This window comes from Nyctereutes procyonoides, unplaced genomic scaffold (genome assembly GCF_905146905.1).
Source record: "Nyctereutes procyonoides isolate TBG_1078 unplaced genomic scaffold, NYPRO_anot_genome, whole genome shotgun sequence".
NCBI classification, from domain to species: domain Eukaryota; kingdom Metazoa; phylum Chordata; class Mammalia; order Carnivora; family Canidae; genus Nyctereutes; species Nyctereutes procyonoides.
Genome location: NW_026575147.1, coordinates 11,678,775 through 11,697,621, shown reverse-complemented (window position 1 = coordinate 11,697,621; position 18,847 = coordinate 11,678,775). Strand labels below are relative to the sequence as shown.

Genomic DNA, 18,847 nt, shown 5'->3' with positions numbered 1-18,847 from the left:
GGTCTATCCTGGATAATAGTCTATGTAAGTTTGAGAAGAATGTATACATTGTAACATGGAGTGTTATGCATTGTTAGGTTAAATCGGTTTATGGTGTTATTCATGTCTGGTTCTCTGTTTACTTATTGATCTACTATCTGACCTATCCATTATTGAAAATGGGGTACTAATGTATCTTATCAGTTTACCAGACCCGTTGTAACAAATATCACAAACTAAGGAGGGTTTAAAACAAATTTATTTTCTCATAGTTTTAGAGGTAGGAGGAAGTCCAAACTCAAGGTGTCACTAAGGCCATGCTTTTTCTCACAGTTCTAGAGACAGAGTCTTCCTTGTTTCTTCTTAGTTTCTGGTATTTGTCAGCAATCTTTGGCATTCATTGACTTACAGATGCATTGTTCCAGTCTCTGTCTCCATCATCACAAGGCATTCTCCTTGAATGTCTCTGAGTCTCTGCTTATATTTTTATAAGAACACAAGTCATTGTGATAGGCCCACCCTCCAGCATAACCTCATCTGGACTATTAACACCTGCAAAGACTCTATTTCCATATAAGGTCATATTCATAGATATCAGGGTATATCATAATATCAGAAATATTAGATTTCAACAAATCTTTTTGAGAGTCTTAATTAAATCCACAACAGGTGGAATCTTACAATTGCTGATGACATTTATAAAATATATTTAAACATTTCTAAAATCAGGATGCATTTTACAAATTGGAGGTATCTAAGATTCTGTGTAGCATATTTCATAATGTGAGCATTGCTCTGAAGAAAAAAAGAGTGGGTGACAAGTGTGTGGGAGTATGATGTTTAGGTTGAGTGGTCAGAGAAGTTTTTTTTTTTTTTTTCTAATGCAGGTGACATTTAAGTAAAGAATAATTACTTAGAAAGAGCCAGTTATGCAAAATCTGGAGCAAGAGTATTTCATTTTTTTTAAAAGATTTTATTTATTCATGAGAGACATACAGAGAGAGAGGCAGAGACACAGGCAGAGAGAGAAGCAGGCTCCATGCAGGGAGCCCGATGTGGGACTGGATCCTAGGTCTCCAGGATCATGCCCTGGGCTGAAGGCAGCGCTAAACCGCTGGGCCGCCTGGGCTGCCCGCAAGAGTATTTCAATCAGAGGGAGTAGTAAGTGTAAAAGCCTAGAATTGGAAATAAATTTGGTATGCTTAAGGAATGGGAAGAAAACTAGTCTAGCTAGAGCATGGTAAGGAAAGAAGAGGTAGAACAAGAAAAGTATGAGGAACTTACTAACATTAATAACATAATAAGAACTTACTAACATTAAGAGTTTATGTCATTTCTGAAGGTAGATTGTGCATGAGAGTAAAGTTACCCCCAAAGACATTTGATACTATAAGCAAATACTTTCTAGTTTCTATACCACTACTAATCCTTTATTTGGATCTCTTTGATCTGGATATGGAAACAGATTCTTGTTGGACTCAATATTTTGGAAACTCACCTCTTTTGTGAATTATCTAGAATCTTTATGTTTTTTGAAAAATAACTTCTCAACTTTGTGAGTGTTAAAATACTCATTGCTATTTCTTCACTAAAAACTAAAGTCTTCTTTATTTCTCTTGAAGATGCAAGCAAAGTATTCAGCTCTTGAGCAAAATCCCACTGTAGAAACAGAGTCTCATTCTCCTAATTTACCGGAAAGGTGAGTACAATTTTACACACCTCAATGTTGTCTAATTGTGTCGGGGTGGAGGGCAAATGTCATGCTGATTACCCATTGTGATGCTAGGAAGAGGCCTCTTTGGGGTGTGATGTCATTATTACTGTCTTTTTGTTTTAGTGACATAAAAGAAGCAAAAATGATGAACCAACAGAGCAAACAAAGGCTAAGGATAAAAAGCGCAGAAGCTTCTTCCTTTGAATTCAGGACTTCTGACATCAGTGAAAAGGAAGGGTTAGTTTTGCACCCTGCTGGACAGAGCAGTTCTTTTGACCTTTTGGAGCTAAATTGTAGTTGTAACAAAAATGCTGATATAGTCACAGAGTGGGAGACAAAGGCATTTCCAATTGCTGGGGAGCCTCTTCAGAAGCATCAAAGTTTGGACTGGAGCTCCATTTTGTTTGGAGCATATCCAAATTCTAAACCTGCAGATGTAGCAGGAAGATATTTTAATTCAAAGAGGCCGATAATGAGGACCAAATCAATTCCCTTTGAACTGATACAACAGAGAGACACCAAGGAGCTGGATGTCAAGGCACATTCTTCTCGTTTGGAATCTCAACCACGCAACTTTTGTCTTGAGCAGCCTCAAAAAGCAATGCATGTTTCTTCAGCAGAACTGAATTACTCGCTGCCATCTGGCTATCAGCACCAAATGTGCAATACCTCTGATGCAAAGTGGCAGGACTCTAGTGCTGTTGATGTATATTCTTACATGTCTTCAGAAGATCCTTATTTTTTATCATTGTCACCAAGTAGTGCTGGTTCTAAGATGTCTCTTGATTTACCTGAGAAGCTAGATGGAAATGTTTTACCTTGTTCTTCATTGCCAACATCCTCCACAACCCTTTTTTCTTGTTACAATTCACATGATTCTTTAGCACTGAGTCCTCCAACTGATGATCCCCTACCAAGCCAAGAGACAGCAGTAGTAGTAGGTAAGTTATTTTTAGAAGTTTATGTGGAATTTTGGATTTCACTCTGTTTCTATAGATTTGGTTTCTCTCTGTCTCCTCCTTGTCTTTCTCTGCTTTTGTCTCCTTCTTCCTTTTCCTTCTCAAAGAAATAAATTCCAGAAATGTTTTACTGATGTGGTAAGTCAAGAAGTAGCAATAACAAATATGTAATAGTGGTGAAACAGGCAGCAATGGAGGCATTCAGATCTGGTGCAGGATCTATGCCAGCAAGGGTGCTTCTAAAAAAGGCAATCCCCATTCCTTGGAATGTATCAGAGGTCCACAATTTACCCTTAATATCCAGAAGCAACTTCCAAAGGAACAGCAGAAAGGATCTGATCCACAGTACCACGTGATCACTGGGGACTTTTATCATACAACCATGTGGCTGCACTGAGTTGAACAGATCGCTAAGAATTGAATTTTCTTGCTGCAGCAGTTGGAACAGGAGGATCCCATCCTTGTGTAATAACGTAGTAGATGAGAACATGTATTTGGTATCCTGTGTAGGACTTTAATCTTATATACACCATTACTTTCATACTCTTTCACTTTCAGAATTCTGGATTTTTGCATATTACGTATATTGTTTTTGTTTTATTGAGTGGTTTGAAAGTAGAAGTAAAAAAAAAAAAGTAGAAGTAAATATCCTGCTAGAGATGATCATAATAGCTTGATATGGAAGAAGGTGAAAAAAAGAGCAATTTTAACTCTCCAGGTATATTATCAGAAATTTATAAATAATATTTTACTCTAAGAGGAACTAAAGAAAGGTTTTTTTTTCCTATAACATTATGTATTGTACAGCGTTTCTTAATAAGATAGACATGTGGATGTATAGTTTGTTACAAAAATATTTCATCTGGATCTATTTCCTTATTTATTTTATATACTTTGATCTTGTTTTATAATTTAAAGGATTTTTTTTTAATATACCCACAATACCTTAAACTTCTCTGAGCATCATCATTAAAATCAAATCCCATCTTTAAGGATTGTAGCATCTTGGCATGTGTGCCACCTGGTGGCAGTTTCTTATAATAGCATTTGAATTTTTCTGTAAAAATTCTCAATTTTTCTGTAGAAAAACAGAAAACCTTGTTATGCCATTGTTTTGTAAAAACCTAGTCTTCACTGTAAAATGAAGAAGAGCTGCTAAAATCTTTATAATACCACCCACTCTGTAACTGAATCCTTGGCATATTTCAAAGTGCTTTATCATGCTTTATTGTTTTCTTCATAAAACAAAAGGGTTATATAGAAAACAATTCAAAACTTACTGAATTAATATCATGTTTTCTATTATCTTAACTGTGACTCAGTAAAAAAACTTTTGGACTTTTAAAAGAAATACTAAACGTTGAAGCAGCAGAAAACCTCCTAGGTTTGCAACTTGAAATGGAAGAATTTATTTTGCTTTTCCGTGGAGTAAACACTTAGCAACTTAAGTATTGTAATGATGCTTGATGGGCTTTAGAATATAAGAATTTCCTTTAGATTTTTCTAATTAAAAATTATGGTTGTATTTCTGACACTTTGGATAGCAACCCCTCCTTCGATGGATGATGAAGTACCCCCTCCACTTCCTGAAAGGACTCCTGAATCTTTTATTGTGCTGGAGGAAGCTGGTAAGTACAGTTCAGTAAGTGTAAAATAAAGTGTGGATTAACCAGAATACTTCTCAGGTCCTGCCAATGTTCCTGTGTGCTATTGCTGAGTAACATTTGCATTGTTCTAAAAAAGAATTACAACACTCCTAAGAATTGGGCCATATATATTTGCTTTCTTTCAGGAGAATTCTCACTGGGTGTTCCCAAATCCTTATCTTCACCTGCGAAGGCAAAAGTTGGAATATCACGAGAATGGAGTGGAACATCTGAGTTAAATACATCTGATGACTCTGTGAGACTTAGACCAACTAAGGTCAATAACTTTTTTTTTCCTACTCATCTGGATTCAACAGACCATAATCCTACTCCTTGTATTTTTAACACCTATCACTCAATGAATGCTGAGCAGGTACTACTGTGCTAGAGGATGTGGGGTAAAAAGATGGATAAGACGCAGTCATTGCCCTTAAGAAACTTACAAGTTGGACATGACTAAGGAAGGCTTAGTGAAAGAGGAAATATTTGAGTTGATACCTGAAGGATAGGCAAAATAAATGTTTCAGAAGTAGGTAGCCTGTTCATGGTAGTCCTTTGGTAGGCTATATCATGTTTACGGTGATAATATATTGTAGAGAATTTTTTTTGAATGACAGATGTCTGTATTACTTGAGATAAACTTTTTGGAATAATGCTCCCCACTTCTGGAAGTAAAATCCACGCTTCAGTAATCTTTTACATGTTTGTATATATTCTATGAACCAACTACCTTAAAATTTTAGAGATCGGAAAAGTAATGAATTAAACAAACATTTTTAAATGCCTACAATTGCAATGCTTGTAGGCAAATAGTCTCTTTTTAATTACACTTTTAATTCATTAGTAGTTATCATTGTTGATAATATACCCACATGTAATGATCTTTATCTTAACGACTTCTAGAGCCAGAAACAATTACTCCTTTTCCAACGTTATGAAGTAATTTCAGTTTCAACAATTTACCTCCAATTAAATTTTCAGGGAAATGTTCTGAATACAAAGGAAATAAATTTTAAAAATCAGTGTAGGACCAATTGCCATGACATATAAAAATCACCATAAGGTTATAGCAGAAGATATTTGCAAATGATACATTCAATCAGGGGTTAATATCTAAAATATATAAAGAACTTATACAAGTCAACACCAAAAACACTTAAATAATCTAATTTATAAAATGGACAGAAGACATAAATAGACATTTTCCAAGGAAGACATACAGATAGCCAACAGACATAAAAAGATGCTCATCGTTAATCATCAGGGAAATGCAAATCAAAATCACAGATATCACCTCACTCCAGTCAGAATGGTTGAAATAAAGAAACATGAGGAACAAGCATTGGTGAGGATGTGGGAAAAAAGGAACTGTCATGAATTGTTGGTGGAAATGCAAACTGGTGTAGCCACTATGGAAGACAATATGGAGGTTCCTCAAAAAGTTAAAAATAAAATTGCCATATGACCTTGTAATTCCACTACTGGATACTTACCCAATGAAAACAAAAACACTAATTTAAAAAGTTATATGCACCCCTATGTTTATTGCAGCATTCTTTATAATAGCTAAGATATGGAAGCAACCAAATGTCATCTCTAGATGAATGGATAAAGAAGATATGATAGATATGATATATATATATATACACACACACACACACACACACATAAGCACATATCTTATACACATATGTATCATGGGATATTATCCAGCCATAAAAAAAGAATGAGATCTTGCCATTTGTGACAACATGGATGGACCTGGAAGATATTATGCTAAGTGAAATAAGTCAGAGAAAGACAATTGCCATATGATTTCACTTGTACGTGAAATTTAGGAAACAAAACAAATGAACAAAGAAAAAGGGACAAACAAAAAAACAGACTCATAATTATACAGAACAAACTGATGGGTTACCAGCGGGGAGGTGGGTGAGGGTGTGAGTGAAATAGGTGAAGGGAATTAAGAGTATACTCATCATGAACAGCACTAAGTAATGTATAGAATTGTTGAATCATTAAATTTTACACCTGAAATTAATATAACATTGTATGTTAATTATACTTGAAGCTTAAAAATAATTTAAAATTTAAAAAATTTATAAGCTCGCTTTGTAAAAAAGAAAAAGAAACAAGGAATAAACTTACAAAAAGAAAGTAAAGCACTTAAAATTTTAAAAATTCATAAGCTCGCTTTGTAAAAAAGAAAAAGAAACAAGAAATAAATTTACAAAAAGAAAGTAAAGCACTTAAAGGGTAAAGGATGCGTTTTCATAATTTGGTGTGCTTCCAAATTGAAAAATAGGCTCAACATTTCACAACTGTCTCTCTAGGTATATGAAATATGCTTTCAAAAGTGCCTTTTATTGCTTTGAGATTGTAAATTTCTGTACATATTCTTCTTTCACTTTTCCTTTCTTTCTTTCTTTCTTTTAGAGTGTAAAACTCCGGAGTCCCAAATCAGGTAAAAAAATTTCCTTTGGCTTTAGATGACATTTAGGCCTAAGAATTTATACTATAAGGATGACTCCTTAAATTTAGAGTAGTTCACCTCCGGAAATGGCATGGTTCCCATAATAGCTCCCACTATTTATTAGTTTATTTCTGATTTTTCCAGGCTAGGAATTTTGTTTTGTCAAGGGCAAGGTAAACACAGGATTTTAAAACTCTGCTCCTTGATATATAATCCTTTAAAAAAAAAAACCCAAAACTATTTTAGGTAGAATCTCTCAAAACTTTGAAGCTTTTTTATTTTATTAGGTTTTACCGTTGTTAGCAATGTGACTCTTTAGATATTTAACTTGCTGTTGCTTCTCCAGGACTTTTGAGTTTTGCTCGTTTTTTTTAAAAAAAGATTTTATTTATTTATTTGAGAGAGAGAGTGAGTGAGACAGAGTGAAGAAGCAGGGGTAAGGGCAGAGGGAGAGGGAGAAGCTGACTCTCCACTGAGCAGGGAGCCCCACTTGGGGTTCTATCCCAGGACTCCAAGATCATGATCTGAGCTAAAGGCAGGTGCCTAACTGACTGAGCCACCCAGGCGCCCTAAGCTTTACTTATTTTATACATGGAATAACAACATCCACAGCTAACATAACTGGGCACACAAAGGTACTTTACATACGTTATAATACCTGTAGTTGCCCTTAACAAATTATTCATGTGAACGTGTTATTCAAATATACATAGGTAGTTTAACACAGAGATTAATGAACATGGGCTTTGGAGTCTGATAGGCTTTTATTTAAATCTTTAGCTTACCAGTAGTTATCAAAATGTATGACTTTGGTGAAATTATATACTTTGTTGATTTTCCTCATTTATAATACCAGGATAACAGAATTCATTTCTTAGAGAATTTTTTAAGGGTTGAGTCAGACAATGCATATAAAGCTTTTAACACAGTGGTTGTCAAATAATAAGCTCTCATTAAATGCTAACTATTACCATTTTTATTAATTATTAAATGAGCAATTCCTAAGCAAGTTCTATATGTTTTATGCAGTGTTAGCATAGGCAGGATATGTAAGAGAAGATACTGTTTAATGTTTATATTCAAACTGGATAGGCAAAATTAATACTTACTTGGCGCCACTAACTGATCATCTGTGTGTCGCTGATTATAATCACCAAGAGTCTGGAAAAAAAGGAGGTATCACTGGAGTGGTTAGGAAAGGCTTCACTGAGTAGAAGAAAGAAATTTAAGAATATGAGTAGACAGAGGAAAAAGGAGGTAATTCCAGGAGCAGGGATCAGGATAACATTGACTTAAAAAGTAGAAATAAGCATGATGAGTGTAGAGAAATGGTGAGTAGGTTACTTTAGTTGTAATGGAGGATCTATTCAGGAAAATATGGAAAATAAATTTGGATAGATAAAATGTGGAAAGATTCTGAAGGATTTTAAAGGTAGGCAGATAAAATATCCAGGTTAAGGAAATCTATATATAAAGAAAACAGATTCATGGTTGCCAATCTGATCTGGGGGAAATGGGGAGTGACTGCTAAATGGATATGGAGTTTCTTTTGGGGGTAATGAGAATATTTTGGAGACAGGTAGTGATGATGGTTGCACAATGTACTGTCATTAATAGCAAATTTTGTTACATGTATTCCATCACACACACATGCACAGGTAGGCAGAAGAATTCAGATTTAATGCAATAAGTACTAAGCCTTGTAGGTTATTCATCAGAGGGGAAATACAATGAAAGTGGTATTTTAGGGAGATATTCGGCAGGATATCGTTAACTGCAAGTTATCTTTAGTTCCCAGTATATATCTTAACAGCAAACTGGCAGATGATAAGCAACTTCAGAGTAGATATCAAATATTTATTAAGTGCCTACTATATGCCAGGTATTATATTAGGTGTTGGAAATAAGTGTTGTACTTTACTTTTGCATATCACCCAGTGTATAAGAAAGAAACAAGGGAACTTGCTTTAGAGACAAATTTTAAGGCCTAAAGAACCCAAAGACCAAAGATAGATGAAACTCTACCATTGAACCACATTTTCATTTTCAAAAGACATTAGTATAGTATATAATTATACTCAGCACTATATAATGAGATTATCATACACCCTTCGTATCTTCAGGACTTCTATTGTGGGAAAATAGCTCTATTATTTAAGATTCTTTATATCAGAGAATATTTCAAACACATTTTAAGCCTACCCTAATAGCATTATCACACCAATGTAATTAACAATAATTCCTTATTATTATCTAATCTCCAGATTTTATTCCGTTTCCTCAAATTGCCTCAAAAATGTCTTTTTTTACAGTTGGTTTATTTGGATCTCGATTCAAAGTCTACATACTGCATTTGGTTTACATATTTGTTCAGTCTTATAAAATCTGTAACAGTTTCTCCTTTTTATATTTTCTTATGCTATTTATTTGTAGAAGAGCATGGGTCGTTTGTGCTAAAGACTGCAGATATTCTGGATTTTTGTTGATTGTATTCTCATGGTTTTATTTATTAACATGTTACTCTATCCCCAGGATTCTGTGTAAAATGGCAGTTAGAATTAGAAGCTTGGGGGTGCCTGGGTGGCTCAGTTGGCTAAGCGTCTGCCTTAGGCTCAGGTCACGATCTCACAGTCCTGGGACCAAGCCCTGTGTAGGGCTCCCTGCTTAGTAGGGAGCCTGCTTCTCCCTCTCCTCACTGCTTATGCTCTTCCTCGCTATCTCTATCAAATAAATAAAATCTTTAAAAAAGAAAGATAAGAATTAGAAGCTTGATTAATTTCAAGTTCAATTCCTTTGGAAGAATACTTTTCTAAGAGAGTACAAGTTTCTGATGAATCATAGGCTTATTGGCTAAAACACTAGAGGAACAAAATACTTGAGGCTCCAGTTATGGTTCAGATAATTTTTTTATTTGCTTGTGTAGGTTAATATTGAAAAGTATGGAAAAGTTACACAACATCAAAAGGGGGTTTTGACATAACTTGTTGGATTGTTGTTTTGTTTTCTTTTGTTGTGTACTCTTCTTATTACAGATCAACATCAAGATCGTTCTTCTCCCCCACCACCTCCACTCCCAGAAAGAACCCTGGAGTCCTTCCTTCTTGCTGATGAAGATTGTAAGTGGCAGTATATTCCTCTCAAAAAAGCTATAAAAAAATGAGACTTCTAAAAGATTAACAATTAAGTAGGACCTAAATGGAAAAGGTATAAAGAACGATTAAACAAGATCAAAATAATACATTTAAAAAGACCTGTAATGTATTGCAAAAATAAGGCATAAAAAAGCCAAGCTAAGAATTACTGAATATATCACTATATATAACCCAAAGATTTAAAAAGCTATGCAACAAAACTTTTTTTTTTTTTAAGGTATGCAGGCTCAGTCTATAGAGACTTCTTCTACTAGCTGTCCTAGTACCATGGAAAATTCAACATCTTCAAAGCAGACATTAAAGACTCCTGGAAAAAGTTTCACAAGGACTAAGGTAAACAAGATGGGAGTTTTAATAAATATGCCAGAATCTTTCCGTTTCTGAAGGTGTTCACACTCCCCGCCTCCCCTGCTGCCAGAATCAGGATGGAAATTAGATTGTTTATAAGAGAAGCAGATTGAGAAGAAGACTGTTAATCATTAGGGGAACTGATTAAAAAAATCATAAATCATAGTATACGCATAGTATATAGTTTAAAAAGGAATAAGAACTTCCTCAGTATATTTATATATTATTTATTAACTTTTCCTTAAAAGGTAGGAAATATAATCTATATTTGTATTATAAGGTACAAGTGACTCTGGAAAATACACAAGAAATAAACTATAATGGTTATCTCTGAAGGGAGGGTTAGAAATTGGGTAGATGGAGAGCAAAGATGGGAGCATTTTGACTACAATATTTTGAATTATAAGTAAATGATCTATTTAAAAAATTTAAATAATTTTCTGAAGAATATAATTTATTAAATATCTATTTTATAGGCGAGTACACTTCTGTTAGGTGTTAGGAAAATAGAAATGTCATAAAGGACAACCGCCCTTGAAAAGAGAACAGTTAATCCATTGGAATATAATGCCTATATGAAACAACATGAAAATATAAACAAAAAACAGATTAAAAACAAACATGCTGATATATGTTAAGAAAAGAAGAAATATAGATCAGTTCCTGGAAGTTAAATAAGTTAGGGACTTCCCCATAAAGGAAGCAGAATGGGTTTGCTGAATGGATGGAGCAGGAAGTGGCATGGTTAACAGTATGGAGTGGACCTTAGTAAATTTAGCTCAGAATGTGATTGGCCAAAGTTCTTGGCTAGAATGAGAATGGCTGTATATCACAGCTATCTTAAGAAGCTATTGTGGATTCTGGAATGGTCCTGATAAAGAAGAAAAGTAGGAACTCTTTTTTTCTCTGATATTTTGATAGCACTATTTCTAAATATATAGGGTGATTCTAATGTGGATGGGAAAAAGTAGCAAGGTAAAATCAAGGGAAGACTTTGCGCTGAATTAAAATAGCAAGATGGAAAAATAATTTTGTGTGTGTGATGGCTATTTTTAAGGAAATTAATCCTTTCGACTGAAGTCTATATTTCTACTTGATTAAAGTGTTTTGGATTTCATAGGAAACAATAAAAAACTAATATTTGCCTTTGTATTTTTGCAGAGTTTGAAAATTTTGAGAAACGTGAAAAAGAGTAAGTTTTTTTACTTGTATTTTAGAATACATATAACACTTTAGCAATTACATAATTTTTCCTTATATAACCACTCTGTGAAAAAATTAACAATATTATTCCTATACAGAGCCTTGCTACGGCTCTTTGTATCAGAACAAACACTCCCAGCCCTTGTAGTGTGGAGCTCCACAATGCTAATATTGGAAGGAAGTAAGGGGAGGAGGAGTTTTTGTTTAATAGACAAGAATGAGAATATGATGTTTGGCACTTTATACTCATCCTACGACTCTGTCATACAATTGTGTTATTTAAAATTCCTAGCAGCCTAACCTCAGATGTATTTTCTTTGAAAAGTGTCACAGCAAAGCATATTGTGAAACAAATGTGTTGATTTAATGAAAGAAGCAAAGTATTGACACGTTTCCATTTTTGCCAAGTATTATTAGCAATAAAAGTCTGTTGCTTATTATTTTTGCTATATTGTAATGAAAACAAAACCGAAAGACTCTTGAAGCTGTGGGAAGTTGGTTATCTTAGAAATCCTTATATATAACTACGAAGTATATAAAACATAGTGATACACTTTTTATACATTTGATCCACTTGGTTAAACACCAAGGACCAAACAGGTATTTGGCATTATACCAGTGTCATAGGGAGGGACAGAGAGTACTGAGAAAACACAATTTATAGTATTGTCTATATAAGAAGGTTTATAGTGAAGCTTATTTCTTCTAATTATTCTCTTCACTTGCGGTCAATAAACTTGTGCGAGCCTGCCTTCATTGACACTATACCTGATCTTGGAAGTGAATGAATTTCTCAGCTATGAGGGCTAAAGTATAATTGGAAAATATATGCTTTCCTCTAAAGTGAGTCAAAAGAGAATTTAAACATTTCAGAGGGAACTGTAGTATAGAACAGCCGAAAGCAAAGCAGTGACTGACTTGAATAGCTAGCCAGATTGGTTTGAACAGTTTAGCTTATGAAACACCTAGTTTTCTTTCTCTTAAAAAAAAATCATTTTTTTTTTTGTTTTTAATATATAAAGCCCAACTCTATCTTGGGGATAGGAAAGACACAAAAACTTCAGGTAAGTTTAGGTTGGCATAGATTCCATATGTGGTGGGACTCTAGAGACTCTGAATCTAATTTCTAAGTAAGACCTCTGAAATCATTCTCTAGATCTAAGCTAATTTCAATTTCTCAGTTGCTTTCATCCTCCGGTCTTTTGTCCTTAAATGAAGAACAATATCTGGCCTTCACAAGTGATCCTGAAGCTTCAGATTTATCTGCCTGTACTTAAGTAGGTGTCCTCTTACCCTTCTAGATGGTTCATGACTCATGAAGTCCAGTAGTTCTCCCTTTAGCCTGGATCTCTAATTGATCTCTAGTTAAAGCTGGTCCTACTTTTAATAAAATGGGGATTCTTCATCTGTTGTTTTAAGCTGACATTAAGAATAGTGTCATCCATTCATTGAATATTCATTGAGTGCCTATTATGTGCCAGGCATTCTGCAAGGCACTGGGTATATGATGGCAAACATAGCAGGTATTGGGCTATGCCTTTACGGAACTTAAGTCTAGTGATGGATTCGGATATTAATTCACAGATGCAGGGTAACACATGGTGATAAATGCTGTGCAAGAAACCAAGAGGGTAATTATAAGAGAGAATAGCAAAGGGGATTTATTTGGAATAAGTGGTCTGAGAGACCCTTTTTAAGTAATGATTCAACCTGTGACATGGAGGAGTAGCCAGCCAGGGGGAAAGGGGAGAGAGGAGCTCTCCAGATAGAGGGAACAGCATATGCAAACTCTCTGACGTGTGAGTTTGGTGTGTTGTAGGAATTGAGAGGAAGCCATGGTATTAGGAGGAAAGAGTAGTAAAGTGTGGTTGACAGGATGGTGCAGGTGAGGGAGAAGGTTAAATCTTTACAGGTCATGTTAAGTAGTTTAGAGTTTATTCTAAGTACAATAGGAAGTCATTGAAGAGCTTTGGGCAGAGATGTTACATGATGTTTTTCAAAAAGATCACTTTGGCTCCTGTGTAGAGAATGAATTACAGGGTGACAAAAATTGAAGCTATCAACCATGATGCCTGATGGCTGCTTTTGGTGGGAAACTTTAATTACTCAGATATCCTCCAGTTTCAAGTGATAGGAAACCCAACTTAAGCTAGCTTAAACAGAAAAGGGGAATTCATTGGTCTGTAACCAAGAGAGTTCAGACGATATAATCAGGACCTAATCTCATTCCATATCTCCAGCTTTGTTTTACTCTGTGTTTGCTCATTCATAGGCAGGCTTATACCATGTGGTTTCAGACTTGTGATGGAAAAAATGAGCTCTTTCCTGGTTGCTCAAGCAACAGTCTGATGACTAGGGCTGATTGGGCTTGATTGTCTTGGTTTGGTTCATCTGCTCATCCTTGAAACAATTATTATCAGCGTATTCTAATTAAGTATAGCAGTGTCATGCTATCAAACTATTATTAAAATATTTAATAATTGTTACACATAGACAATGACCAATAAGAAATGAGGTCAGATCTAAACAACTGGTATGACCATGGCAATGTACCAAATGAAAATTAGCACTAGTCATAGGTCAGTTCCTTGATCTAAGGATAGAATCAACTTCACCAGAAGTATGAGAGCTGAAAAATTGGGGAGGGGTGATTTCCTAAAGGAAAACTCAAGTTCTGCTATGAGAAGGAGGAATTAATGCTGGGCAGGCAGCATAAAAATATCCATGACATAATATAGTTCTACTGGAGCTGCCATAGGGGAAAAAAACCAAGATATTTCATTAAATGAGAAAAGTAAATTATAGGATAGTCAGTCTTGTTTATGTAATAACGTAATAAAACTAAGTACTTACAAGTATATTAAATTCAACCACATGGCACTGCCGTTTTGGAAAACAGAAACAAAAACCAAACTGTGACAAGTCAATATGCAAAATATCAGTTCTGATATATATATTTGCAGAATCTTTGTCCTCTGTGATAAAACAAAAACATTCCCTTTTGGCACACTCTTCTTTCTGAAGGATGTATATAACTCTTAGTTCATATGCAGTTTAGTGATAATTGATATGTCCTAAACTTTCGCACCTTCACTCATTTCTTATTCATGTCTCTAACCTGAGTGCTTAGTCCAATGCTTGGCACATAATAGTCATTCAATAAATATATTTTTAATGGAATATGACTGAAATTCACCATGTACTCCTAGTGATTCATACTCAAGTACCTCCATGAAGAGGGCGTTTTTTCTTGAATCCTAGCATTAGGCATGTGTTTATAAACATAGATGCAGTCCTCACGCTGTACACTGAAGATGCTGACAACCAAAGGAAAGGTGAATATTTATAATTTCTCCCTAATCATATGCTGTTTTTACACCAAGTTTTATAGATGGTTTATACAAACCTGACATTTTCTTTTTTCACTGCTAGGTAGTGTACATGCAAGATGTGAATGATGTTTTCACTAGATCATTTTTTAAAACTGGGCAGAAACTGTTACATGATTAAGGTTCTGGGAAGAGGAACTTATTTTTAAGCCTAGCTATAAGTAGCTAAAATAGCAAAACAAAGAAACAAAGCCATATATCAATGTTTTGGGGAGATTCTGGGCCTAACTAGAATCATTTATAATGGGGAAAAGATAGACTAGAAAGTGAAGAAAGATATTCAGGAGTAAAATACTGTACAGACATGCCATAGGTGAATGAATGTGGAACACAAATTATTTAAAAATGTGTTGAGTGATCAGAGTGCAGGAGTGCATGGGTGGCTCAGTAGGTTAGGCATCTGCGTCTTGATTTCAGCTCAGGTCATGATCTCAGGGTCGTGAGATCCAGCCTGGAGGCTGCTTAGGATTTCTCTCTCCCTCTACCCCTCTTCTCTCCCCACACTCCCCTGCATGGGCATGCTCTTTCTCTCCTCTCTAAAAAAAAGTGATCAAAGTGCAAAGTAAAATGAAATAATAAACCACAGTGTGAATTCCCCAAGAAGTTGATTCACAATGTAATGGATGTTATTTCTGAATTCTCTGGTATTTCCCTTTAGTGTTGGGCTTTACTGTACAATCCATTTCCAAAGGGAAAAAAACCCTTTCAAAAAACACCCACATAAAAATGAGATTATAGTGTTAACCTATTTGTAAGCATCTATATTTTGTTATATTTTATGGTAATATGTTTACCTGGGAGTATTACTTTGGAGGAAATGTTTAATTTCAAAATTATGTGGTCTGATAAGCAGTAATCAGAGTCTGCCTTCATTTTTTTCCCTTACATTTTTTTCTTCTGATTCTAGGTATCTGTAATTCTTCCCCACCAAAAAAACCTGCAGACTCTGTTCAGTCAAATCACTCCAGCTCCTTTCTGAATTTTGGTATGTGTATTATTTTCCAGCAGAGTTAAAAAAATGTTTATCTTATAGTATGATACAACTTAAAATATGATTCAAGGTTGATGGTAAGCCCTTATATTTATATTCTTTCCATGCAATTTATCTTTTTATTTTTGACCTTAGCTACCTCTCAACATCTTCCCTAGGCCCGAAATGCCTAGCATAGCAGAAAATGAAGCTAGGTAATCAAATGACTCTGTTGGCATGTAGTAAATGAATGTGACTAGCCAAAGCCAAATAAAGAAATTTCATTAAATGAGATGCTAGGATCTGAGCATGCTAGGATACTCCATTTCATACCTAATCAAAGTTATAAAAAAATACAAGTGTGATCATAAGAACAAGAGTTGCTATCTAATCTTATATTGCTCATTCTCCATAGGAGCTGAAGCACAAATTTTGACAGTTTAAAGGAATTGTTTGCCACACTGCTCCTAGCTATAAACTTAAAATAATTTCATATTATTTTAAGCATCCTATTATACTATAAGACATAAATTCATGATACTCTTTAAGATAGTATCACATATACTATAAATTTTTGTAAGAAGTACAGCAATTAATGTAGGCTATTATTTTTTTTTTAATTTTTATTTATTTATGATAGTCACAGAGAGAGAGAGAGAGGCAGAGACATAGGCAGAGGGAGAAGCAGGCTCCATGCACCGGGAGCCCGACGTGGGATTCGATCCCGGGTCTCCAGGATCGCGCCCTGGGCCAAAGGCTGGCGCCAAACCGCTGCGCCACCCAGGGATCCCAATGTAGGCTATTATTACTAAATTTGTTACCCAAAAGACAGACCCCCTGAAACGGTCTGGGAGCCTCCTAGGGTTCCCTGGGACAAGACCTTGAGAACGGCTGCTCTGTAGTATTATTCTTATCTGCATGGTTAAAATTGTGTCACTGCCATGTCCAGATTGCAGGTGGCAAGAAATTGAGAGGAAAATGTGGAAGAGGTGTGGCCTCCTCTTCTGGTCTTGAGGTACTTGGCCTGGAAGTGGCAACATCATGTCCGCTTACATTCCCTTGAAGGGAATTTGGACATGTGCTGCATCTAAATTGCAAGAGCAACTGGGAAATGTAAGCAGTTGCTGAGATACAATCGTATTCCTGAGGAAGGAAGGAAAGATTTTGGTAGACCAGTAGCAATCTCTACCACACCTGGATAAAGGTCCCTATTCATTCCACCTTGGCAAAATATTTAACTAGAATCTCTGTATAGTTTGGTCTGTAGAGTTTTACTTGGTCTGTAGAGTTTTACTTGGATTCCATTAACTCTAAGGTTTAAAGTTGTTAGGGGAAAAAGAAGTTATTCTTATGAGATCATTTAGTTAAAAATTTCATATAGATTATTATATAACCTATGAAAAAAGCACCAAACTTTGCCTGAACACAAATGTTCCCTTGCTTCCTTTTCTCTTAATCAGTGATACTACTTGAGTTAACTCATGACCCATCTAACTTTACATGTGATCTAATATGAAGATGTGATCTAATATGAAGATAAACTGTTAGAGAGCCTCTTCCATATTATTTCTTCTGAAATATGCTTAGATTTGAGTATTTACTTACTTAAAAAGCACAACTCTTTGACATTTTTTAGAAAAGAAGCAATATAAATTGTGCTGTTTTACTTAAAAAGGCATTTAAATGTGAATTTTAAAAATTTGTGGTTTATAAACATTTTTATTTTTCCTGAATTGGCTTACATGCAAAAAATGGTAGCTCACTATTGTTCTACTCAGGATTTATCAGTGAAAAAGACTGAATATAAGTATTCCTCAAATTTCAAATACTTAGTACTTGTATATTATGTTCTTACTTCTATTCTGTCCACTTGGGGGTTATAGTCAAGTTATCTGGACTGAATAGATGAGATTGTGACTGTGTCTATGAAACTATATAACCAAAAATATTTTTCCTTCTATTTTTTTATCAAAGGAGTAAAACACACATGAACTTGGCTGTGTGCTTCTTCTCCCTCCAAATTTTTATCATCACTATTATTAACTTAGTTTCTTGTTATATCTTCTTTTCTTCTCTTCCCTACTCTCCTTTTCTTCTAGTTCCAATATAGGTTTTTTGTTTGTTTGTTTGTTTTGTGTGTGTGTGTGTGGTTCTGATTGAAGCAAAACTTAAGTAGTTACTATGTGCCAGGCATTGTGCTGGATGCTTTAACAAATATCTCCTCTGATCTTTTCATTGGTTCTGTTCAAAGCTTTCATTGTTTAATTTGAGCAGTTTAAGTTGCACTTACAGTTGTCAGAGTACCTTGAAAATATACCTTCATCAAAGAAAAGTCTTATATTGAAGTGATAAAGAGACATTGTTATCAATCTGTAAATTTTTTGAAGGGACCTAAAAATAGTTTTCATTGTTCGTGTAAACCTTGTTTTCCTCCTTTTGTGGTGGTGGTGGTGGGGTGGGCAGAAAGAGTGTTTGAAGGAGACGGATAAACAAAAGTGATTACTTAGTTTTTCAGGATTGTTTATTAGTTTATTTTCTAAGCTTTTCAAACACAATGTCTTAGTAAGTTGAGTGCTTTCTGGGATGAAGTAGAAATTTAACTGAACTTAATACGATGATTTTGTAAAACAATAGTGCTTATTTTTCTGAAATTGAAATTTTCCAGTTTTTTGTTTTGTTTTTGTTGAGTGTGTGGTGGGCGAAAAGATGCAGACGTAGGATATTAAAAAACAATTCAATTAACAAGTGGGCAAAGCACTTGAATAGACATTTTTCTGAAAAAGACATGGATGGCCAACAGGTAATGTGAAAAGATGCTTGATATCACTAATGATCAGGGAAATGCAAATCAAAATCACAGTGAGGTATCACCTCACATACGTCAGAATAGCCATTATCAAAATGACAAGAGACATGAAATTAGCTAGCCTGTGAAGAACCCTTACCTGTGTGAATAAAATTGGGATAGCCATTATGGAAAACAATATGGAAGTTCCCCAAAACACTAAAAATAG

At 34.9% G+C, this 18,847-nt stretch overlaps 1 protein-coding gene across 1 annotated transcript in view; it reads left to right on the top strand.

Annotated features, from left to right (window-relative positions):
• Nucleotides 1-18,847, top strand: part of PTPN22 (protein tyrosine phosphatase non-receptor type 22) — a 59,355-nt gene that overhangs the window by 37,246 nt on the left and 3,262 nt on the right. The window contains exons 12-20 of the mRNA XM_055312186.1: nucleotides 1,602-1,678; nucleotides 1,817-2,634; nucleotides 4,197-4,280; nucleotides 4,445-4,575; nucleotides 6,735-6,762; nucleotides 9,804-9,887; nucleotides 10,141-10,256; nucleotides 11,433-11,463; nucleotides 15,771-15,848. Coding sequence (XP_055168161.1) covers nucleotides 1,602-1,678; nucleotides 1,817-2,634; nucleotides 4,197-4,280; nucleotides 4,445-4,575; nucleotides 6,735-6,762; nucleotides 9,804-9,887; nucleotides 10,141-10,256; nucleotides 11,433-11,463; nucleotides 15,771-15,848 — 1,447 coding nt within the window. The remainder of the gene's footprint in view (nucleotides 1-1,601; nucleotides 1,679-1,816; nucleotides 2,635-4,196; nucleotides 4,281-4,444; nucleotides 4,576-6,734; nucleotides 6,763-9,803; nucleotides 9,888-10,140; nucleotides 10,257-11,432; nucleotides 11,464-15,770; nucleotides 15,849-18,847) is intronic.